Source organism: Guillardia theta, assembly GCF_000315625.1.
Source record: "Guillardia theta CCMP2712 unplaced genomic scaffold GUITHscaffold_115, whole genome shotgun sequence".
NCBI lineage: Eukaryota > Cryptophyceae > Pyrenomonadales > Geminigeraceae > Guillardia > Guillardia theta.
The window spans coordinates 1-22,193 of NW_005434559.1; the positions used below are offsets into that span (position 1 = coordinate 1).

General features: G+C 51.2%; 6 protein-coding genes across 6 annotated transcripts in view; 3 read left to right on the forward strand and 3 right to left on the reverse strand.

Moving 5' to 3' along the window:
* Nucleotides 1-931: 931 nt before the first annotated feature.
* On the reverse strand, nucleotides 932-6,356 carry GUITHDRAFT_117727 (hypothetical protein; the record flags this gene model as incomplete). Its single annotated transcript, XM_005822983.1, has 5 exons — nucleotides 932-1,003; nucleotides 1,048-3,697; nucleotides 3,748-3,837; nucleotides 4,431-5,944; nucleotides 6,000-6,356. The coding sequence occupies 5 exons, from the start codon at nucleotides 6,354-6,356 to the stop codon at nucleotides 932-934; spliced, it is 4,683 nt and encodes a 1,560-aa protein (XP_005823040.1).
* Nucleotides 6,357-7,040: 684 nt separating this feature from the next.
* Nucleotides 7,041-8,237, reverse strand: GUITHDRAFT_117728 (hypothetical protein; the record flags this gene model as incomplete). The annotated part of the gene is made up of 4 exons (XM_005822984.1): nucleotides 7,041-7,532; nucleotides 7,567-7,908; nucleotides 7,953-8,027; nucleotides 8,085-8,237. 4 exons carry the CDS (start codon nucleotides 8,235-8,237, stop codon nucleotides 7,041-7,043), a joined length of 1,062 nt encoding a protein of 353 aa, XP_005823041.1.
* A 634-nt stretch (nucleotides 8,238-8,871) lies between these two features.
* GUITHDRAFT_117729 (hypothetical protein) lies at nucleotides 8,872-9,259 on the forward strand (the record flags this gene model as incomplete). The annotated part of the gene is made up of 2 exons (XM_005822985.1): nucleotides 8,872-9,108; nucleotides 9,152-9,259. The coding sequence occupies 2 exons, from the start codon at nucleotides 8,872-8,874 to the stop codon at nucleotides 9,257-9,259; spliced, it is 345 nt and encodes a 114-aa protein (XP_005823042.1).
* Nucleotides 9,260-12,048: 2,789 nt separating this feature from the next.
* Nucleotides 12,049-14,086, forward strand: GUITHDRAFT_117730 (hypothetical protein; the record flags this gene model as incomplete). Its single annotated transcript, XM_005822986.1, has 11 exons — nucleotides 12,049-12,141; nucleotides 12,192-12,245; nucleotides 12,299-12,346; nucleotides 12,388-12,474; nucleotides 12,609-12,676; nucleotides 12,727-13,315; nucleotides 13,476-13,535; nucleotides 13,581-13,670; nucleotides 13,720-13,826; nucleotides 13,871-13,991; nucleotides 14,039-14,086. The coding sequence occupies 11 exons, from the start codon at nucleotides 12,049-12,051 to the stop codon at nucleotides 14,084-14,086; spliced, it is 1,365 nt and encodes a 454-aa protein (XP_005823043.1).
* A 1,190-nt stretch (nucleotides 14,087-15,276) lies between these two features.
* Nucleotides 15,277-16,902, forward strand: GUITHDRAFT_117731 (hypothetical protein; the record flags this gene model as incomplete). Its single annotated transcript, XM_005822987.1, has 9 exons — nucleotides 15,277-15,375; nucleotides 15,555-15,618; nucleotides 15,669-15,697; nucleotides 15,742-15,777; nucleotides 15,878-16,000; nucleotides 16,466-16,524; nucleotides 16,582-16,650; nucleotides 16,693-16,761; nucleotides 16,821-16,902. 9 exons carry the CDS (start codon nucleotides 15,277-15,279, stop codon nucleotides 16,900-16,902), a joined length of 630 nt encoding a protein of 209 aa, XP_005823044.1.
* A 1,071-nt stretch (nucleotides 16,903-17,973) lies between these two features.
* GUITHDRAFT_146008 (hypothetical protein) overlaps nucleotides 17,974-22,193 on the reverse strand; it is a gene marked incomplete at both ends in the record, with an annotated part of 5,583 nt that continues 1,363 nt past the window's right edge. Inside the window, 16 exons of the mRNA XM_005822988.1 lie at nucleotides 17,974-18,150; nucleotides 18,267-18,317; nucleotides 18,505-18,580; nucleotides 18,627-18,685; nucleotides 19,547-19,597; nucleotides 19,770-19,812; nucleotides 20,149-20,225; nucleotides 20,441-20,512; nucleotides 20,619-20,667; nucleotides 20,885-20,934; nucleotides 21,006-21,107; nucleotides 21,139-21,250; nucleotides 21,293-21,447; nucleotides 21,578-21,657; nucleotides 21,702-21,864; nucleotides 22,013-22,090. Coding sequence (XP_005823045.1) covers nucleotides 17,974-18,150; nucleotides 18,267-18,317; nucleotides 18,505-18,580; nucleotides 18,627-18,685; nucleotides 19,547-19,597; nucleotides 19,770-19,812; nucleotides 20,149-20,225; nucleotides 20,441-20,512; nucleotides 20,619-20,667; nucleotides 20,885-20,934; nucleotides 21,006-21,107; nucleotides 21,139-21,250; nucleotides 21,293-21,447; nucleotides 21,578-21,657; nucleotides 21,702-21,864; nucleotides 22,013-22,090 — 1,395 coding nt within the window. The remainder of the gene's footprint in view (nucleotides 18,151-18,266; nucleotides 18,318-18,504; nucleotides 18,581-18,626; nucleotides 18,686-19,546; nucleotides 19,598-19,769; nucleotides 19,813-20,148; nucleotides 20,226-20,440; nucleotides 20,513-20,618; nucleotides 20,668-20,884; nucleotides 20,935-21,005; nucleotides 21,108-21,138; nucleotides 21,251-21,292; nucleotides 21,448-21,577; nucleotides 21,658-21,701; nucleotides 21,865-22,012; nucleotides 22,091-22,193) is intronic.

Genomic DNA, 22,193 nt, shown 5'->3' on the forward strand with positions numbered 1-22,193 from the left:
ATCATGCATTTGAGCGCAACGTGCAACGCACTGCAATTTGAAAGAAGGGTCAATCAGAGTTGATTCTGTTCAATGGTGTATCCATTATTAGTTCCTTACCTGTTCATAAAAATGTCATCATGTCTTCGAAGCATATTTGCAAGTACACTCGCGGATTGTATGAACCAAGGGCACATATTACATTACACGCTGGATGATTCAAACCTTGGCCCAACCTGCAGAGTTGAGAAAGAAGCTCGATCATCTCTTACAGATGTGATATGAGATCTTCATCTCATTTCTATCTCAGTTGGGTTGGATTCGAAGTCTCTCAATATCAAGGTTCATCCTCGCGAGTCAGGAAGGCACCATTTCATCGCCTCTTGCTCGTCCAGGGAGAGGGGGCTTGGGGAATGAGAAAAGGGGGCTACCCCCCACCCCCTATTACGCAGTTTCAAATTCTTTCAAAGGTGGGTGGTTGAGGGTGCTCCATGCCTACCCCACCCCCCAACAACAGTCAAATGGAGGGGTTCTCGGAAGTCGAAGTTCCGACCAGTTTGGCCCTCATTTTGTACCATGTAAGAGCTGCAATTTTAAGTTGGTACCACAGATACTCCTAAAATGCGTACTTTTACATTGGTTTGGCGTGGTGAGGTGTCCACGCCACCAAATTCAAATCACCCTACCCCTCTTTGGCCCTGCACAGCAACGATTTTCATGAGAGCGACTACCCTCCCACATGACTTCTCAAAGGAGGGTACTCCCAATTGGCATGGAATGAAGGGACCCCTCAGGTCCTTCGAAAAAAAAAAAATATTGCCAATTTTTCCTATGAGCGCCCGGCCGGAAAAGCAACGCTATGGTGATCCGTCTTGGGGCCACGGTTGTGAACGACTTACATTTTGTGCAGTACGGGGTAATCCCTCCCCCTCCGATGGTCTCGTCGCTTGAGTCAGCCAAGGGGAGCATACATCCGATGTTTGAGCATTTTGAGCAGGTCCCTTGTTTCGTGCATGCGTTGACGCTGAAGAAGAATCGTGTATGGTCCGCGTCCTCTAGCTCTCTAACCTTCTGCATTGGGAGATGATCCGTGAGATCACGGTATCCTGCTATCTCCCATGTTGTTTTATCCGATTCTTCTAGTGCTACAATTGCTTTCGTGATTGTGTTTGCAGGTAGCAGTGATAGAAAGATCCAGTCATCTGTCCCCTCTCGCTCGATCCCAATCATCAGTTGCTGGTTTGCACTCCAAAATGCTCTAACGCCCCTCGTGTCTTCGCTAGATAGGGTTGCTTCGATTTGGTTGATGAGCTCGTCGGCATTGTCGACTATCTTGCCGAGCAGTCGAAGAGCCAAGCCTTTGTGGCAACGAAGGGAGTTAGGGTGTTTTTTCTTGATGTCTTGACTTATCATCGGTTCTTTGGGAATGAAATCATTCTTGCGTCCCATTGCATTCTGGGATTCACGGCTGCCTACCGTGCCTAGCCGTGTTTGCTGCTGTTGGCAGATCTCTTGGAAAACTTCGTTGTTTTGTTCTTCACATATCGTTCTGAACCTCTCGATCTTAGTTCGCAATTCTCTTTGTAATGTAGCTTCCGTAGGTACTCCAGTCGCTGGGCTTTGCTGTGATGCTTCCCTAAGTTTAGTCCGCAAGTTGCGGATCGATCTCTTCAAATCCATTTGTTCTTTGTTCGAATGTCGCCTTCCTCCCGTTCTGATTTTCACCTCCTTTAGTGGTAGAGAGTTGGCGAGCATCTCACAAATGTTACATTCTTGCGCCTTAGCTCGCATGTCTCGTATGTTTGCATCTAGTTGTTGCGCCCATTCGATCTTCTTCTCCTCCCACGAATCGCGATCCAGCACCCATCTGCTTTTAGGGGTTTCCCCCTTCTTCTGTCGTGAATTCATCTGGTGCACTTCTACTCGTGGGATTAGCTGCGTCTCCTCGGACGTGAACTTGGTGTGTACTTGCACCACCAGGGCTCTGTGATCAACTGCTCCCCCTATCACACAGCCGTCGACCGTCCACGATTGAAGGGAGATGTTTGGAAAGTTGTCCTCGTCACTTGGGGGGTGAATAGCGAGAACTGCGTCGAGTTTGGCTTCTATCAGTTCTTGTTTGTACCATGTTGAGAAGGTAAATGTTGTCCCAGTCTCGCTGATCTGTTCATATGAGAGTGTACGGTGTGCGGAAAGGTCTGCCAGGAATTTCTCGAATCTCTCATCTGCTTTTGCGGTGATAGATGAGGGGGAATATCCTCTCCGCATTGGTGTTGTTGTGTTGGTTCTTGCTGCATTAAAGTCTCCGGCTATGATGTGTGTCTCTCTCGTTCCCAGAGCGAGGTGTAGCAGCTCTGCCCACAGTTCCCCTTGCTCTCGAATCGCATTTTCCGCAGGTACCTGATGGAGGTTTGTGACTAAGAAAGAGTTTTTCCCTGTTCCGACTTTGATCGAAAACACTCGGTTTCGATATTTCTTTTCTTTGTTGCACGCCTGGTGAGCGGCAGGGGAGGGTGACGGCGACAGGGCCGCATGTACCAGCGTTACCAACCTCAGGTCTCCTTTCCCCTTCTTCGCATTGATCTTTGCAGGCCCCAGGAAGATTCTGTAGCAGGCCCAGTTCTCCTTGATCATCTTCCTTAATTTGTTCTCGTCGCGGGCCGAGACCCTTACCTCTTGTAGTAGCACAACCCCAGGTTGGAAGGACTGGATTAAGTATGCGAGGATGTGCTTGAGAACAAAGTGATTGCAACCATTCACATTTTGTGAGATGAGGAAACCTGGGTCTGAACTTTTTCGATGCATCTGCGCCCAATCATTGCCCCTTTGCTCCTCCTGCCTTTCCCCCCTCCGCTCCTTCCCTCTCTGGGAGGTTTTCTCTCCTGATTGTGCATTCTCCTCCATTTCCTCACCCAGATGTCTTGGTTGGGGCTTCGTGGAGGTCGCCTGCCGCTGGATTGCGATCGGCTGTACCTCCTCCTCAAGCTTTGTCGTCGAGGTCATCAGCCGCTGGATTGCGTGTGGCTGTACCTCCTCCTCAAGCTTTGTCGTCGAGGTCATCAGCCGCTGGATTGCGTGTGGCTGTACCTCCTCCTCAAGCTTTGTCGTCGAGGTCATCAGCCGCTGGATTGCGTTCGGCTGTACCTCCTCCTCAAGCTTTGTCGTCGATGTCAAGTTCTCTTGCACCCTCGCCTCCTTCGGCAGAGATCGCAGAATTACCTGGGCCGTTTCCTCCATCTTCTCCAGATGGGTGAGAGCTTCGATCAGTTGTGTTCTGGTTTGCATCAGCCATTCTTGCGGAGGTCTTAGTCTTGTCCTCGTTTCCATCGTTGCTAGCCAGTCTTGATTTGTCTCGCAGAGCAGTAGGGTGTGAAGGATAGCGAACACTCCGCAGTTGAAGTTATCTTCCTGTTGGAAGGCTGAGCACCACTTTACCTGCCATGGGGCGTTGGTCTGATCGTCAAAGATGTGTTCGATCACTCCGATTGTCAGCTCAGCCATTTCTCTTGCTCCGTGCTCCCCCGTTGTTGCAAGATTCCTCGCTCCCTCGATCCCTCGTGGGTCCCTCGTTGTGCTCGTTCTGTCCTCGCAGAGAGGGTCCAATATGTACGCGCATCGCCGATCATATCTTAATGCAATTAGAATCCAGTGGTTGCTGTGGATGATAGTTGGAAACAGGAAGGTGTGTTGCTCATCTCTCAAGCTGCTGAGGTGAAATCTGTTCCCGACTCTCAAGCGGGACGCCTCGTCTCGCAGACTGGATATTACCCTTGGCAAGAAGATGATGTTCCGCGTTTGCTGGTCCTCGTGGGCTCTCCCTTTGCGTACCATGTGTATTGCTCGTCCTCCTTGAAGAGCCTTGCTCATCTCATTGAGAGTAACTTCGATCATGTTCTCGCATAAAAATCCGCTTACTCCTCGATTGTTCAGGGCAGTGATGCCAAATTCCTTGTCGCCTCGTTTGTCTGACCATGGGATCTCCTCGATCCAATCAAAAAAATACAGTGTTCTATCTACATGTTGCGTTTCCTTTGAAACCGTTTCCATCTCCCCCCCTTGCCTACTCCCGGCACTCCCCCCTTCCTCCTCCCTTCCTCCTCCTGTCATGATTCGGTTTTAGAGTTGAGAGGCATCTCGGTTTTAGAGTTGAGAGGCATGATTCGGTTTTAGAGTTGAGAGGCAGTTTCGGTTTTAGAGTTGAGAGGCATGATTCGGTTTTAGAGTTGAGAGGCATGATTCGGTTTTAGAGTTGAGAGGCATGATTCGGTGTTAGAGTTGAGAGGCATGATTCGGTTTTAGAGTTGAGAGGCATGATTCGGTTTTAGAGTTGAGAGGCATGATTCGGTTTTAGAGTTGAGAGGCATGATTCGGTTTTAGAGTTGAGAGGCACTAAACCCTAAACCCTAAACCCTAAACCCTAAACCCTAAACCCTAAACCCTAAACCCTAAACCCTAAACCCTGCTCAAGCTCAGCAGCTGCCGTTGCCCGTGGCGAGACCGCGCTGCCCCTCCTTGCCTTCTTGCTCTCTCCTTGCACGCGAGTCCAGCGCTTGCTCTGCAGCCACTTCCCCAGCTTCTCCTTGAGAACGTTGCGCCCAACTCCCTGCTCCTCTGGCATCTTCGCCCACTCTCCCAGCGACATGAACTCCAGGCTCCCCGGAGAGTAGAACGTGTCGTGGAGGTTGCCAACGGCCTTGTCCAGGACCAGCTTGATCGGCTCGCTCGTCCCCGCCTCGTTCAAAGAAGCTGCATCTTCGATGACTGCTGACAGCTCGCTGACGAGCTGCATGTCCTCTTGGCTTGACGGAGATGCTGCCTCCATTGTGATCCTCTCCAGGTCTGTAAACTCCAGCCACTCTCCCTCGCTCTCCTCCTGTCGCTGCGCTGCGTCGCTGGTGCCCCGCTGACCAGCCGCCTCAGAGTCAGGCTCCTTGTCGAAGCCGACTGCTTCGAGCTTGGTTGCTGCGCCTTCGAGATAGAAGGGCAGCTCCTTCATCATGCGTCGAGCATCCTCCGTGGAGCCGAGGAGGATGCATAGCTTGGACCCGTTCCAGGACTTGGTGTTCAAATCCTCCTCCATGTCGATGCCTTCAACGTTGATCTCGAGCCTGTTAGCGATCTCCAACAAGACTCTCTTGACTCTTGCGATAGACGTGTTGCCGCCGTTGCACAGCCCCTCCATCTCCTTCCTCGTGAAGCGACCAGATGCCGCCGTCGACTTGATGATGATCTTGATCTCCTTGCCGTCCTTGCCGCCTGCCTTCTTCTGCAGTCTTGATGCCTTCTTCAACTTATTTCTGGACACAAAGCGATCCGCTGTCAACTCGACTGCGAGCGCCTCTCTGATCTTCGGGTCCTCGCTGAACAGAGTCAGGTGTACTCCCTCCATCGCTTCGCTCTCTCGGAAAGCTCGAAATGCTGTATCATTCGCCTCTGGGCAGCTCGAGGAGACGATCCACTCCACCTCCCTCTGTCTCCAGATGACGTTGGCCCCTACAGCGATGAAGCCTTTCTGACCTAAGCCTTTGTGGACTTGCTGTCCTGGCGCCCCAGCGACCAGCATGCCTGCCAGCGGCTGGAGCTGTACCGCTGCAAGGGACTGGCGCAGCAGCTGATAGCGATAGACGGCAGCTATCTCAGCCGTTGTCATGCCGCCCAAGGTTAGCAGGTGAGTCAGCTCTGCCAAGCTGCCCCCTTTGCCCCAGGGTCCTCTCTTGGCTCGAATCTTGAAAGATCGATCGTGCACGATGCTCACATGTACAGCTGTGAACTTGCGACCATCGATCGCGAAGTCCTCTCTTCCCTGCCAGAGCTTCTCCGCTTGTGCATTGCGGAGGAAGGAAACAGTCACCGGGATCTCCTCAGCACTCGCTATCTCGGGTCTATACGGAGCCTTCCACATGATTGCTTTACTCTCTTGCACTGAGTCTACGATCAGTCCGATCTCTTCAAATTTCTTCTTCAGCTTTTCTTCATACCGAGGAGATGCCCAGGAGAGTCATGGAGATGAAGGAAGTCACCTCGTTGCCTGCTGAGGCGGTGTATGTCTCGACCTTCTCTTTCTTGGCTTCTTCAATCTGCTGCATAAACCACTCTCTGGATGCGTCACTCCATCCAGCCATCGCTTCTTGCAGAAGCTCACGTCGTGCCTGCTGACATGTCGAGCGGATGGCTTCTGCGATAGCGTCGGGGGTGCATCCCTCCACAACCTTGCAAGCCTGGGCTGTCCTGCTGTTCGGATAACGCTTCGCGAAGCTCTTCACCCTCTCGACGAGATCAGCTTCGAGGACAGAGGCATCCACAAGTCCGCTCTGCGTGTATTGGCATGATCTCCGATACAGCAGGTTGCGAACATTTTCATCATACTGAGGAACCATACTTAGAAAGCTATTTGAAGTATACAAACCTCTTGCTTGCAGCTTCCTTGGCGCCCTGGCGGCTTCCCCTACACCTGACGAGGAGCCATGCTGCCGAAAATAACGGCGCCTCCTAAACCCTAAACCCTAAACCCTAAACCCTAAACCCTAAACCCTAAACCCTAAACCCTAAACCCTAAACCCTAAACCAGGGATCTCGTGACCTGGCAGTTCGGCCCGACTTGGCTGGCCCCTATGGCAGCCTTGCTTCTGCTCTGCTCCCTTGTCTGATTATACTTCAGTGGTCTACCCCGGCGTCAGCCAGAGGAGTTTCCTCCGCTGGCCTTGGCCTGGGTCGTCCATGCTTTCAACTTGTGTTGCTTCCTCGGCTCCGACACACCTTGGCGGTCTCGGCCGGCCTTCGGCCAGTGAGTGAATGAAGGATAAGGTGGTAGGTGGAATGCGTATGGGTCTCTGGGACTCACGTCCCTTCCCCCGGGCCTCGGTCCGGACCGGGCCCGAGAGCCCGGCCGGCCTCCGCCCGGCCTCCTCCTCCCGGCCCCTCTCCCCCCTCCCCCACCGGCTTACCTGCCCTTACCTTCGTTGCTTGCCCCATGACCACCTGCTTTATTTCTTCCTCCTTCCCCCCTTTGGGCCCACAGCTCCGCTCCGCCTCTTGTCCACCTCTAAGACTTGCCTCGAGCCTCAAGCGCGAGAAAGGCCGGCGCCGGCCTCCTCCTCCACGCCCTCGCCCTCCTCAGCCTCCATGTCGACTTCCTCCCTCATCATCAGCCGCAGTCGGTCTTGCTTGTCGACCTTGCCCGTGCAGCTCAACCCATGGTGCTCAGCAAATTTACTGATCGCAAGAAACAAGAGGCTTACAGATCGACTCTCGATGTCATCGCTCTCGGCCTCCTGCTCGAGTGCATCAGTCGCTGCTGCCCTTGGAGAGAAGGCGCTGCCCCTCCTCGCTGCCTTGTTCCCTTGCACCCGTGTCCAGCGCTGCTCGCCGAGGTACGCTCTGAGCTTTTCTTTCAACATGTTTCGCTTCGATCCCAGCGTCGGCGTGGCTGCCCAAGCTCCGAGCGTCATGAACTCCACGTTGCCCGGCGAGCAGAAGGTGTCATGCAGCTTGCCAACACTCTTGTCTAGCTCCAGAGAGATCGGCTTGCCAGCTAGCAGCTCCTCCTCTGATGTCTCCAAGAGCATCGTCGAGAGGCCCGAGCAAGACCTGTTGATCGACTGGCCCTGACGGTGACGCTGCTTCCATGGTGATCCTGTCGATGTCGCTGAGCTTCAGCCATCCAGCCTCTTGCTGCTGCCCTTGGGGCTCTTGGGCTTGCTCCTCGCTGCTCGGGCTGCTCTCCTCCTCATGCTGAGGGTTGAGCTTAAAACTAGGGCCACCGCTTCGAGCTTGACTTCCAGGATCCCTTCCAAGTAGAAGGGCATGTCGTCCATCAAGCGTCGAGCACTCTGCCTTGGTCGCCAGGGAGAGAGCTATCAGGCTCCCATCCCAGCTGAGCGTGTCACGATCCTCCTCGACCTCGACGCTGACCAGCCTAAACCCTAAACCCTAAACCCTAAACCCTAAACCCTTGGTCGGGAGAAACCCTAAACCATAAACCCGAAACCCTTAACCCGCGACTCTGAGCTCCATTCGCTCAGAGAGTCTTCAAACAGGTCGCGTCTCGCCTGCCGACATGTCGGTAGTGCATCCCCCCTCAGCTCTGCAAGCATGAGCTGTCCTACCGTACTACCAGGATATCGCTTCGCGAAGCTCTTTATCATCTCGACGAGGTCGGCGGCCTCTTCGACGTGGCCTCCAGAGCGCACGCCCTGCGTGTATTGGCATGATCTCCGATACAGCAGGTTGCGAACGCTCTCATCATACTGTAGTACCATACTAAAAAAGCTTTTTGAACTATACCAGCACTTGCTCCGACTCGCAGCTTCCTCCGATCCCCTTGTGCTCCCCCTACGCGCCTTAGGATCTGCATCCTAAACCCTAAACCCCAAGAGGATTTCATAGCTAAGAACTGTTGCTCTCTGCTCATCTTTCGCCTATTCATCCGTCTGAAGGGGTTCCCTGGGAACCCTAGAACACATATTTAACTAGTTCATAAAATATTAATCATCGGTCCGCGGCATGACCAATGCTCAAAAGGTTTCTCAGGGAGCTCTCAGCATCGCTCTTGGCTTGATTTGCTTCAGCTCGGCATCTGCCTGGCATTGTCTTGAGTACAAGCAGAGGGCGGCTTGGAAGCGCTGCTGCTTGCGAATACGAGGGGAGGGGGCTCATTGACAAGTATGCTCGATAAACGGTTTGCTCTGACAACAGTAGAACAAGAGATCATACGCGTAGAAGAAAAGATTAAGGAGGTAGACAGAGAGATTGGGAGAGTGGAAAAAGACATCTCAGCGTACAAGGCACGCAGTCCGATTACACAATGCCTGCTTTTCGAGCTTTTCTTTTGCAAGAAGGTGCAGTACGGGTTGAGCCTTACCTATCGGGGATCACCAGAGCCCACGCAAATGGATGGAATATCTAGTCATCACCTTCGATGCAAAGGGAGGCATACAACAACTTCCCAACCACAGAACTTGCTTGAGGCTCGTGAACCCCCAGCAAGGAGGCTACAACGCTTTCATATTAGAGCCTCACAGGATGTCAGTAGAGTTTGTGCTGCTGACAAAGGCAAACGTCCATCCTTTCAAGCTGACTTTGTTTGCAGAGGCTCTCACTGGGCTTGGTATCCTTGCAGCTGGGTGGAAGGTGAGGGTAGTGTTCATGGTGCCGCGAGACTGAAAGGCTCTAGAGCTTTCGGATAGGCAAAATCACGGGCTGCGGTGCGCTGGAGAAGTACGGATGGAAGCGAGGGCACGAAGAGAGGCAGGCAGAGGTAGCGGTCAAGGATGTCGCGTGAGCTCACCGGCGTTAGCAAGGGACAGCCGGGGAGGCGTGTGGCAGACGAGGCAAAGATCCGATCAGGAGCGGCGGCTCAGTCGCACAGGGGCTTGGGAAGATGATCAGCCTGATATCTACAAAAAATGACTAGCAGGGTAGTGTAGAGCTTGAAAGGCAACCTACTTGATATGATGAATCCTCTGGTCATAATTTCGAAGTCCTTCGTTCATACTAACTGTCTCATTCTTCAGCAAAGGTGATTGTATGTGTGAAGAGCCAGTTTCAAACACTTTGCAGCAGCATGAAGGAACACTTTATTCGGTTGCTTGCCCATATCTTTGAAGAAAATGCAACGACTTCAAAACCAATATATCAGCGAGACTTTCACGATTGTTCAAGTTGCTAAAGTTGGAGTCACATGACGCTCGCCGACAACGTTGACTGTTCGAGCTTTCACATAGGGCTATCCCTCTGCCTGCTGATGAAATATGCAGAACACGTTGCCTGCCAAGGGATTGGATTCAAACTTCACCATGTCGAGTCATCAAATTTTGCATCGTTGCCTTATATCCACTGCATGCTCCATGATGTCAATCGCAGTCGGGGAGGCTCCGTGAGAGACGCTGCTTGCGTCGGGCAGTGCCGCCGACTCGGTCTTCTACGGCCGGTTTTGGCACAAATCATACTTTAGTATAGTTTTGTATTTTGAAATCTGTAACCTTTTTCTGGACACATCAAAGAGCTTTGGATTTGCTTCTGTTTTTCTCACCGTGCTTTCTATGTCTATTCTCACAAGAAATTGTTCTATTACTCTATCTATCCTTACAAAACATTGACTACTTGGTAGGATTCTCCATGAAAAACTAAACAAACTATATGAGGTTTCAGATCTTGCTCACATCAACATGGTAGGCATTTCCTTCAACAATGAGCTATACCTTGCATGCTGCAGAATGTCATTCCTGACTACCTATACATAGAAGTCAAGTAAGCTTGCCATAAGCTCTAAATGAACCAAATGTCTTGAAACACAATCGCCTTGGTTAAGCTCCATCTCTTCGCTCCTTCTATTCTCTCGCAAGTTTGCCCATGTCCTCGTATGCCCTCACGCTCGCCATCGCTCTGGGGAAAAAATTATAAGTGTTTTAACAAAAGGGCCAAAGAACCCCTAAATTACAACTTTACAGGACTTACGGAGGGCAACAATTCCAAACGATGTGGTTTGAGCCGCCACTCCGCCCCCTTCTCTTCCCCCATCGATCAGAGGCAGCAGAGGGCTCGGGAGAAACTCGTCGCGCCGTGATGCACGAGAGGCAACAATTCGAGGAGATGTGAGTCCAGCCTCCTTCCGCCTCCTTCGGACTCTCAGGGCCTTCTAACCACCACCGCCGCCGGCGGGCTGGGCCTCGCCGCGCCTGTGATCGGACTCCGGGCCGGCATTTCAAGTTTTGTACGGTCAATGAGGGTCTCTTCAACTTAACTTTGAGTAAAAAGAGGGTGCTTTTGCAATCGGATTCGAACTTCGAGAAGCCTGAGGTACCATTTTCCTTTACTCAAAGTACCCGTACGCTGGACCCGCGGCCCGGGCCCCGGGGCCCCCGCCGGGGCGGGCGGCCGGATCCGGCGATGATCTTTTTGCTTAGTTGGCGTACTAATTTTTAACTTAATTAAATTTGAGTAAAGAAGTCGGGCTAGTACAGGGTGACTGAGCCCCGGGCCCCGGCACACTACTGAAGCATCGGAATGACAGGAGCGGTCAAGTAGACTGCGGCGGTCAAGTGGGGAGGTGAAGAAACAGCGGCGTGATAAACTTCATCGCCTCTCGCAATGGGCCATCCTCTCTTTAACTTAGTAAGATTCAGAAGAAGAGCCAACCATCCCTGAGAGACCAGAAGTCATTCATCAAGGACATTGATTTATCCATAGACTGACCAGCGCGACGAGCTGTGAGATTGTGAGACTGTACGGTGGCCTTAGTATAGCGTGAGGGGATGAGGGAGGGAGGGAGAGAGAGTGACTTGAGGGTGTCAGATGAACAAGACAAACTTGAGCAGTGATGACATAAGTGAGGCTGTCCGCGCTATGTTTGGAAGCCCTGGGCGAAGGATGCCGGTACTGACAAAGCATGCCTGTACATCATCATCTCCTTGCCTGTACATCATTATCTCCAAGCTTGCTCCTCGTTGCGGTTCTCTCTTGAATTGTTCTGCATCGTGCAGGTCAGACTGAACCTTGAGAAGCTGAAGAATGAGAGTCGCGACGACATGCGTTTCTTGAGCAAGACAATGAGAGACAAAGCCGCGAGAACAGGCAGTGTCTCTTTTTCGACGCGATGCCCTGACAAGCTTTTAGCACGAGTATCTTCCTCGCGAGTCCTCGGTCAATCCACGAGGAGGCCAAGGCTGTGGGAGTTCCGAGCAGACACGCCCCTGTCAAAAGAAGCTCTGAAAGGTTCCTGTGATTCCTATGATAAAGAGATGACTCCCTTCGTGATGTTTCTTCCTTCTCGCCTCTCACTGTTCAGAGTTGGGACTGAAGGATCATGATATCGCCCATACTCCTCTGGAAGAAATCATTGCTGAATGTAATGGCAATCGTCAAGAAGCCGAGATAAAGTATGATCGCCGGATGCCAGAAAGATATCTTACCAAATCCTTGAATTCTCATTGTGTCGCATGCTTTGCCAGATTCCAGTTGTTTGAACGCAAACGCCTATCTCTCATAGAACAAGCAGTTGAAATCAGAAATCGACTTGCAATCGTGAGCTGTTCTTTGAACCTAGCGGCGTCAGTCAAAATGGCCTTGTAGATGGAAGTACGACTGTCTGGTATCGACGATGCGCGAGTTTTGGTCCTTTTCAACAAATTTGCCATAGGCAGAACGTCTAGAGTTGGCCTAGTGGTCAGGCGACTCCTGAAACTGCTCGTGTCACCCAGATGACGATTTTTCAGAAGGACGCAAGTAATGGATTGGTCACCCTCGAAGCTTGGTTGAATTGTCTAAAGGTAAGACTTTCAATCTTACTCATCTCTGCGTTCCTTCCTGAGCACACTTCTAGCATCTGAATTATGTTCCGGAGAAGATGGATGAAGCGGATGCAATAGAGGTACGAACATTGGGAGGTGCGAGGATCTGACAGTTTGTCAGATCTTCAGGTCGTTCCGTCAAGCTAGTTTGAACCTGGGATTCTTCCGTAGCTCCCTTCAGATGATCGTCCGCAAGATTGCTCAATCGGTTTTCTCCTATTCCTTGTTATTTAAGTGCATACCGCACCCACTTCATCTATGCAGGAGGAAGTAAAGCACCGTCATAGAAAATCCTTTGAGGCAGCTGCTGTCTTACCTTAACTCTATCTCATGATGCTTCAGGACCTAGTGAAAGAGCGGAGAAAGCGTTTCTCTCACTTCGAACAGATGCAGAATCGTCAGTTGCTGAGGTCTGAGGCAAGCGGGAAAGTCTTTATGCTTGGGTGATGGTAATTGGCAGGGAGCTTGACGATGAGGTCTCATCCCGTGACAGACTGGTGAAGATGAAAGACAGATTTTACAAGGCAGATGCAACCTTTAGAAATCTAATGGAAGAAAGGAAGAAGAAGTTGACAGAACGACTCGCGTATCTGAAGCAGAAGCATGACGATCAGATAAGGCATGTCGAGGCGTACAGAGAACGAATCGAAGAGGAAAAACGTCTCAAAGCCGAGAAAAAGAAAGAGATTCACAGAGAGCTGATGGAGAAGTTGGCGAGAGACAAGGAGCAGCAGGCAGCGATCAACCAATTTCAGCAGGCTGTCAAGGAAGATCTGAAGATGCGTCACCTTGAGCAGGTCGCTCGGTCACAGGAGTACAAGCGGTCAAAGCTCATGGCGAAGCTGGAGAAGAAGGCTAAGGTGCCGCTTGAGATGGCGAGTCATAAGGCAGCCTTCAGAGAAGAGCAAGCTATGGATCACTTTCACTGGAAGATCCAGAAAGACAAGCTCGAGGTCGTCAAGGCTGACTTACGCTGGAAAGGAAAGCTTGTTGGACTTCCTAAGGAACTTGAAAGCTACTCTGTATTGCGATCCTTCCTTCACAATCAGGTACCTTACATCAGCGCCACTTCAGTTTCATTTCATCATTTACCTCTATGAGACCTTCACCTTCATCCTTCACCTCATTGCATTCTCCTTTCATTCCATTTCGCCTTCCTTCCCACTTCTGCTGTTCTTCAATTTTATGAGCAACTTCCACCGATTGCAGAAACTCAATGCGTGCCTTGACGATCTGAGCCCCGAGCTTCCGCCAGTGCAGGAGGGAGAGGTAAGCTGACGTTTCTCCTTTCCTGTTCTTAGACTATCGTGGCAGTGGATCCCCGGGAGGGTAGAGAAAGATCTCATCTCCTCCTACAAGTTGTTTCTGTCCCCTGACAGTGGGCAGTGCACCTTGAGGATCGAGGTCAGCTCGACAGTACCTGGGCAAGAGCTGAGCTGACGTGAGTTGGCAGCTCAAGCTCCTGCAGGGTTTGGCGGATGTGTACGTGGGGAATGGAACTCTTCCTTTTCCGACTCAGCAAGAGTATCACTGGAGCTCCTGCGGCCTGGGAGCTAAGAGGTGACGGGGAGAGGTGCAGGAAGCGAAGGTAACGAGAAGCACAGGCTTGCTATCCAGTTCTTCGACCACCACTTCATGCTCGGATACTTCTATATATCCGTGTTGGGAACCAAGAACGCGTTTCAAAGCTGCTGCGAGTATGAGCTGCGATGGGATTGCAGGAAGGTAAGAGAGAGTGAGTTGGAAGCTGATTGCTCTGACGCTGATGTCAGTTGCAATCGCCTCTAGCAGAAGTCGGCGACATGTCTAAGACCCATTAGAGGAAATAGAGAGCGATAATACCTCAATGAGCTTTCGCGTTCGAGTGCTTGATGGAAGTAGCTCTTGTTGTTTGTAGACATAGCACTAGTGTTTGGTTGATATACAAAGCACTTTATTCCGAATTGCTTCTCCTCTCTGAGTTCATTTGCCTTCTATACAAACAAACATTTCCCCTTGTTCCATGCCTTTTAGGTTACGAGTGAAGCTCCTGAATTTCAAGCTCTGTCAAGCTCTGATCGTCTTCTTATCTCGTTCGCTATGAATCTCCTTGCTTTGTGAAGCATCTTCTCCATGAAGCTCCAAGCTCTGACCATCTCCTTCTCTCCTTGTCTATAAGCTTCTTCTCCCTCCCTCTCCTCTCGATCCTACCACAAGTCCATCTTGTGTCATTGGCTTTCACTCTGAGGCGGAGTTGGTTTACCCGCCAGGGTGCAAAACCAATGGCGACGAGCGACGAGATCAGCATTGCGTGGGAGAAGAACAAGGTGAGAGAAGAAGAAGAAAACGAATAAGAGCAGAGAATGCATACAACGAGATGAGAAGAGTGATACAACAAGATGAGAAGAGTGATGACGGCGAGAAGAGTGATACAAGACGACGAGACGAAGAAACAACAGGGAAGAGAGAAGACAAGTAGTGAAAGTAAACGAAGTAGAAGATAAGAACAGAGATAAAAACAAGAGCAGGCAATCAAGAATGAAGTAGCAGTGAGAGAAGGAGGAAGAGATGAAGAAGAAGAAATCGATTGAAGCAGTTGGGGGAACACAAATGAATGAAAAGGGAAGAGGGAAAAGAGGACATCGGAGACAGGATAGAACCGTAGAAGTAGAAGGTCAGGCCAGATGGAGGGACGAGCATCAAGTAGATTCAGGAAAGAGTGGATCGATGAGCGTGGGAGTTGGGTGATGAGCGTGGGAGTTGGGTGAGTGGTTGGTAGGTCAGGGGTGAATTGAGTGAGCCACGACAAACGCTGACATCCCGTCCCACAGACTCCAGAAGGAAGGTGAGCAAGAAGGAGGAACCCTGAGACGAGAAATGGAAACGAAGCAAGAGGAGGAGGAGGAGGAGGAGGAGGAGCAAGACCTGTTTTTTCTCCAGCAATTACTTTTCATCATTCACTGCTTTCTTTATCAGGCTAACCATTCGCAACGAGACATCCGGCCGCATGTTGTTCAAGGTAACGTTTGCTATGAGGCTAGTTGAGGCTGAGAGCACAAAGATCAAGACGACATCGCCCATGCGATACTCCGTCAGACCTCATTGCGGTTCCCTCGCCCGTCACGAGGAGGTGAAGCTTATCCACCTTCCCTCCCACCTCCCCCCTCCCCCTGCTCCTGCCCCCCTCCTCCACCTGCTTCCTCCCCTTCCCATGCTCCTTCCCCTCCTTCCTCCACCTGCTCCTTCCCCTCCCCCCCCCTCCTGCTCCTGTCCCTCCTCGTAGTGCATTTGCTTTGTTTGTGCTTATAGAGGGTCAAGGCTGCTGTTACAATCAAACTTCATTTCCGTCTGACGGCTTCGACCTTGAAACTCGGTGACAGCAGCTGCGAGTGTTTTCTACTAGTCACAAGCTTGCAGTATCAGGAGACAAATTTCTTCTGCAAACGACTTCGGTCTACATCTTTTCTTGCGTTCACGCATGTCATTCTCGTGACAGGATGTACCCGAAGAGGAAGATGTGGACGTGAAGAAAGTAAGCAAGATGGGCATGCATGCGTATGTTATGAGGGCAGAGACGTGTTCACCTGTGCATGGGATTGAAGACATTCCCTTGTTGTTATTCTCACTCGCAGATTTTCGCTTCTCTCGCTCGAGACAAAATCACAGAGAAGAAAATTTCATGCAAGATCAAGATGACCAGCGATGTTGAGCTAGAGGGCGGAGAGGATGCGAACATGGACGAGCATCCACAAACGGTGAGCTGAGAGAGCATGGGAGATGAAGGTGAAGAGCTGAAGCAGGATGAGCTTCACGAGCATGAAGAATCAGCAAGAAGAGAAACAAGTCACTCCAAGATCGGAGATCAAATCATCATGGTCCTCCCTCCCTCCCTCCCTCCCTCCCTCCCTCCCTCCCTCCCTCCCTCCCGCCTTCCTGCCCGCCCGCCCGCCCTCCAATACTCTCTCTCTCTCTCTCTCTCTCTCTCTCTCTCTCTCTCTCTCTCTCTCTCTCTCTCTCTCTCTCTCTCTCTCTCTCTCTCTCTCTCTCTCTCTCTCTCTCTCTCTCTCTCTCTCTCTCTCTCTCTCTCTCTCTTTGTAAGTGACTCCTCGTTTTATCCTACTCAGCATAAAGAAAAAGCCAAAGCGCTAAGAGAACACCTCGAGAATGTACTGGGCATGTCCAGAGGTCTTGGAACCTGATGCTTGTCTTGGTTCGCGCAGGTTCGCATGAGACATCAGAGTCTGCAGCGGGAGTACGAGGAGGAGATGGCGAGAAACAGGTGGAGCTCGAGGGTGAGGAGAAGATTTGAAGCAGGAGGCTGAGATGAGCTTGTCAGAGGTAGACTGAGAGCCATCGAAGAGATGCAGAAGAACTTGGAGGAGATGAGGAGGAGCGTGGAGGAAAGGTTCCGAGCTCTTGTGCTCTTGTCAGTGTAAACAACTTTCAGGTCATCAAGCAAGGACGAGAGACTGGCGCAACCGCAATCAGAGCGGCAGTCCACAGTGACTCTTCACTTGTAAGTGACAAGAGGGGCTAGAGCTGGGCTTGAGCTGGGGCTGTTGACACGTCGCTCAGGTTTGTCTTTGCCATGGGCCTTTCTTCGTCCTTGTGGCTGCTCAACATGGGAGATCGCTTTCTTTTTCCTCTTGCGCAATGAAAATTTACAAAAACGAAAACAATTATCTTGACGCCACGACTAGACAGAGAGAAACGAGGAGCTGACGAGAACTGACTCATGGCATCCGCATGGGGAAGAAGACGTTCTGAGGGTAGATGGCCTGCGAGAGATTAAGCAACGAGTGATAGTACAAGAATGCCAGCAGTCATAGAGGAGGAGATTAAGCAACGAGTGATAGTAGAAGAATGCCAGCAGTCATAGAGGAGGAGATTAAGCAACGAGTGATAGTACAAGAATGCCAGCAGTCATAGAGGAGGAGATTAAGCAACGAGTGATAGTACAAGAATGCCAGCAGTCATAGAGGAGGAGATTAAGCAACGAGTGATAGTACAAGAATGCCAGCAGACATAGAGGAGGAGATTAAGCAACGAGTGATAGTACAAGAATGCCAGCAGTCATAGAGGAGGAGATTAAGCAACGAGTGATAGTACAAGAATGCCAGCAGTCATAGAGGAGGAGATTAAGCAACGAGTGATAGTACAAGAATGCCAGCAGTCATAGAGGAGAGGATTAAGCAACGAGTGATAGTACAAGAATGCCAGCAGTCATAGAGGAGGAGATTAAGCAACGAGTGATAGTACAAGAATGCCAGCAGTCATAGAGGAGGAGATTAAGCAACGAGTGATAGTACAAGAATGCCAGCAGACATAGAGGAGGAGATTAAGCAACGAGTGATAGTACAAGAATGCCAGCAGTCATAGAGGAGGAGATTAAGCAACGAGTGATAGTAGAAGAATGCCAGCAGTCATAGAGGAGGAGATTAAGCAACGAGTGATAGTACAAGAATGCCAGCAGTCATAGAGGAGGAGATTAAGCAACGAGTGATAGTACAAGAATGCCAGCAGTCATAGAGGAGGAGATTAAGCAACGAGTGATAGTACAAGAATGCCAGCAGTCATAGAGGAGGAGATTAAGCAACGAGTGATAGTAGAAGAATGCCAGCAGTCATAGAGGAGGAGATTAAGCAACGAGTGATAGTAGAAGAATGCCAGCAGACATAGAGAAGGAGGAGAGATTTCCAAGGAGAAAATGAAGCGCGAACAAGGAGAACTACACATGAGCCCACAAGTTCTTCACCTGCTGGTTCCAGGAGGCGTTGGACGCAAAGGGCTGCATGGCCATCGGGTAGGACATGGCGAAGTCCGGGGGCTGCAGGAAGGGCAGACCGAAGTTGATCATGCCAGGGTAGAGCTGCTCGGGGGGGGGAGGAAGCGGAGAGACGAGCGACTGCGATGTGATCAGGCAAACAAGAAGGCAGGAGGAAGGCAAATGAGAAACACAGCAGCATGGCGGAAGGGGGGGGGGAAGGAGGAGGAGGAGGAGGAGGAGGAGGAGGAGGTTACCGCGGTGTACTGTTCCTTCAACAATGTCTGAACGATCATCATGCTTGACATCTGCATGGTCGTCACGCCCCACAAAGATGAAGGTGATATGCAAGAAGATCGACAGCTCGACGACAACCATGCAAGGCAGGGAAGGGGAAGGCAGCTAAACGATCAGAGGAGGAGAGAGCATGGGAGGAGGAAGTGCAGAACGGAAGAGGTGGAGGAGGTGGTGGTGGTGGTCGTAGAGGAGGAGGACCTGTGCGCTTCTCAAAGAATTGAACTTGAGCTGATTCTTCTCAAGAAACGCAACGAGATCGTCTCGGTTTGTGCATCTGCTGTCACTTGAGTCGATCAAACTTCAGCTCTCGCCCAGCTCACAGTGAGGACACGAAGGGTGCGTCGTCCTCAATCATGACACAGACAGGTCTGCCGGGGTCCTGCTGGATGTTAAAGATGCAAAGAATAGCATTGAAGAGAGGACGTAGGAGGCCAGGGACGAAAGGCACAGAGACGAAAACAGCGAGGAGAAGAGGAGAAGAGGAGAAGAGGAGAAGGGAATCAGAAAGCAGAGGAGGAGTCAGAAAGGAGAGGAGGAGTCAGAAAGCAGAGGAGGAGTCAGAAAGGAGAGGAGGAGTCAGAAAGGAGAGGAGGAGTCAGAAAGCAGAGGAGGAGTCAGAAAGGAGAGGAGGAGTCAGAAAGCAGAGGAGGAGTCAGAAAGCAGAGGAGGAGTCAGAAAGCAGAGGAGGAGTCAGAAAGCAGAGGAGGAGTCAGAAAGGAGAGGAGGAGTCAGAAAGGAGAGGAGGAGTCATGCTGCTTGCCTGAAGCGAGGCGCTGAAGATGGTAGAGATGTCGACGAGGGAACTGCTTAGAGCCGCCTCCTTCATCCTCCCAGAGTCGTCATAGGGTGAGAGGTCGGCGATCTGAAGACCTGAAAGAAGGGAATGAAACATTGTCGCAAGGAGATGAGAGAGGAAGATGAAGTCAACGCAGCAGTGAAGTAGCAAAGGGAGACATTGAAGTAGCAAAGGGAGGCATGGGGAAGTAGGAGGGAGCAAGAGTCAGGTGAAAGAAGCCAGAACGCAACAAGGAGGGACAAAGGAGGAGGAGGAGGGAGGTGACAGGAAGGAGGGAAGGGCGAGGCAGAAGGTGAGAGCAAGAAGACGAGGAGGAGGAGGAGGAGAGGGGAGAGATCGAGGAATATGAAAGCAGCATCTACTTGTCCGCCGTTGTTGCTACTCGATGCGCCATCAGAATCTCCGTTCCTGCTCTCAGTGTCACTCCCTTGCTGTCGAGCTCACAGGACCCGACATGCTCCCTCCATTGCCGTCGTCGCCGCTCCCACTACAAGCCTTGTCAGAAAAAAGTTGCTCAATAGGGCAAGAGAAGATCGAGAGAGAAGCAAGAGTGAAACGGAGAAGGGAAGAGAGCGCAAACTGAAGAGAAGGAAAGAGGAAAGAGGACAGCAGAACAGGATAGCAGATGAAGTGTAGTGGAGGAGAAGCATGCAGGTCTATCACGAACCTGCTTGGTGAGTTTGAGGAATTTGAGTTCCCATTGGTGGAGTCTGTTTGAACAACATGAGAGAAGATGTAACGCGGAACACAAAACAAGTGATGAGTTTGCTTGCCTGTTCCTGAATCTCGCAGAGAATCCAAGGATCCAGCTAGAAACATGAAGTTACGATGAGATGAACAAGCAAGAGAAGCAGCAGCAAAGGAGCTAGACAGAAGAAAAGGCTCAAGAGTCTTTCAAGAGTCTTGAAAAAGAAGAGGACAAACGAGACAAGAGAAATTTCTCGCCTGCAAGAAAGTTTGTCTGCTCGGGAGAAGACTTGCTTATGCTTGACTCTTTGTTCGCTTGCTTGCTCGCACTCTGCTTTAGGGGACGATCACAAACTCACCTTCTCCTCCTTCCTCCTTCCTCTCTTACTTGGATACCCGTTACAATGTTACTTGCCATCCCTTTCTCAAGTAGCCGCTGCCAAGACAATTACGAATAGAAGGCAAATCAAAGATGAAGAAAAGAGAAGAGGAGGTGTGGGAAGAAAACTTCATGGAGAGAAGAGAAGCGCAAGATAGATGAAGAGATCGTAAGAAAGATAAGAAGGCCTAGAGGAAGGGCAGGGAGCAAAGAGGACGACACGACAAGAGGGATAAGAACTGATGATCGACTTCCACAGCATTTATACTCACTTTGTACCACTTGGCGAGATGCGAAGAAGTTCGCAAACGAACATTGAGCGTGCGGTAGGCGAAGATGTAATTCTGAACGAGGAAGTGGAGATGAGAAGAGCAACAATGGGCAAACAAACTCAGCAGCAAAAAGAGCAGCTCGGGTAAACAAGGAAGAAGCAGTCTCGATTCTATTTACCTTCTCCTCGATGGGGGCAGGTACGACTATGTTAACAGCGAGAAATCCTCTGCAGACAAAAGTCAATAAAAGACAAGGAGAGGAAAAGCGTTGCTTGAAGGTGAGAGGTCGGGGAAGGGGAGAGGGGTTTGATCGGCAAAGGAGGAAGACAGTGAGAAGGAGGAGGAAGAGGTGTTAGTGTTGGTGATCGTGAAGGAGGAAGAGGAAGGGGGAGGGCATGAAGCTGAAGAAGAACAACGGTCATGAAAGAGCAAGGCTCATCAAACCTCATCTTCGCCCACTCCAAGTACGCCAACGTGACGGCAGTGAGAATGTCCTGAAAAAAGTTGACAATAAGAACAGAAAGAGACAGAGACGACAAGAGACATTGCAACAACTTGACGTTACCTGTCGTTCAGTTCCATTCTCGTCAGCGTAAAGAGGTGTACTGTCGATGCATTCGATGACGATCTGAGTCGAGAAGATAAGCGAGCGAGGGAGTACGACAGGCTGAGAGGAGGTGAAAGGCAATGTTGCTGACCTGGTCGGGATTGTCTGGTTTTGCAGGGCCGAAATGTTCTTGAATGTACATGGCAAAGATCAAGATTTCTCCGATCGCTTGTGAACTCATGAAGAGGAAAATTGTCTTGCAGCTGAAATCTTGTCATGGTCAACAGAGCAGGAGCAAGTCAAACCGGTATGGGCTACTTCGATTGCTGTTGGCGCTTGAGGCTGGGGGAAGATGAGGACAGGAACGAAAGCTTGCGACTAGAGGCATACGCTTGTGCCGTAGCGCGTCAGAAACTAGCTTGACGACGATGCGCTTATGGGAAGGACAAGCAACTTGCACCTGCGGGGTCGTGATGAGCGGGGTCGTGATGAGAGTCCAGAGGCGGTGGAGGACGGGGGGGGAGCAAGAAATAAGCAGGAGGAAACAAGAGAAGCAGAGCAACAAAGAATGAGCCAAAGCAAGATTGAACATGAAATGGGCAGGGATTCGCTATTGCCTTGGAGGTCAGATACTGTCCCAACCGACTCTCGTGCAGCTGGAAGCAAGAGACTGCGGCTAGTCAGCATGCGATTCTCTTCCTCCTCCTCCCCTACCTCGGCCCGCAGGCTCTCGAGCCACGTCAGTCATCGCCCTGCAGGCAGTCTCAGCACCTCCCAGCTCCTCGCTCATAGGATACGCGTAGGGAGCTGGCGGCTCGCTGGCTGATCTGCTGGTGGACCCGCTGGTTCCCCCCAGCTGCCTCGCCGGCTCCCAGTCCTGGCAGGCGATGAGGTTGAGACAAGAAGCACGCAGAGCGACCAGTGTGGAAGACGGCAGGAAGGGGCCGTATCTCGCTGTGGTGAAGGGCAGCTGGACAACGATCTAGCGAAAGTGACTGGAGGGAGCTGAGAGCAGGAAGAAAGACCTGGTACTCGTCCACCAGAGCAGTCAGCTGCGCCGCAAACTGCTCTACGCTCATGGTTTGCATGTAGCTTGACACGGCCTGTCGATGCGATGAAAGGAGAGTTAGGGGGGGGGATGGGGGATGGGGGGGAGGGGGGGGGGGGGAGGGAGGAGGAGGGAGGAGGAGGAGGAAGAGAAAAAGG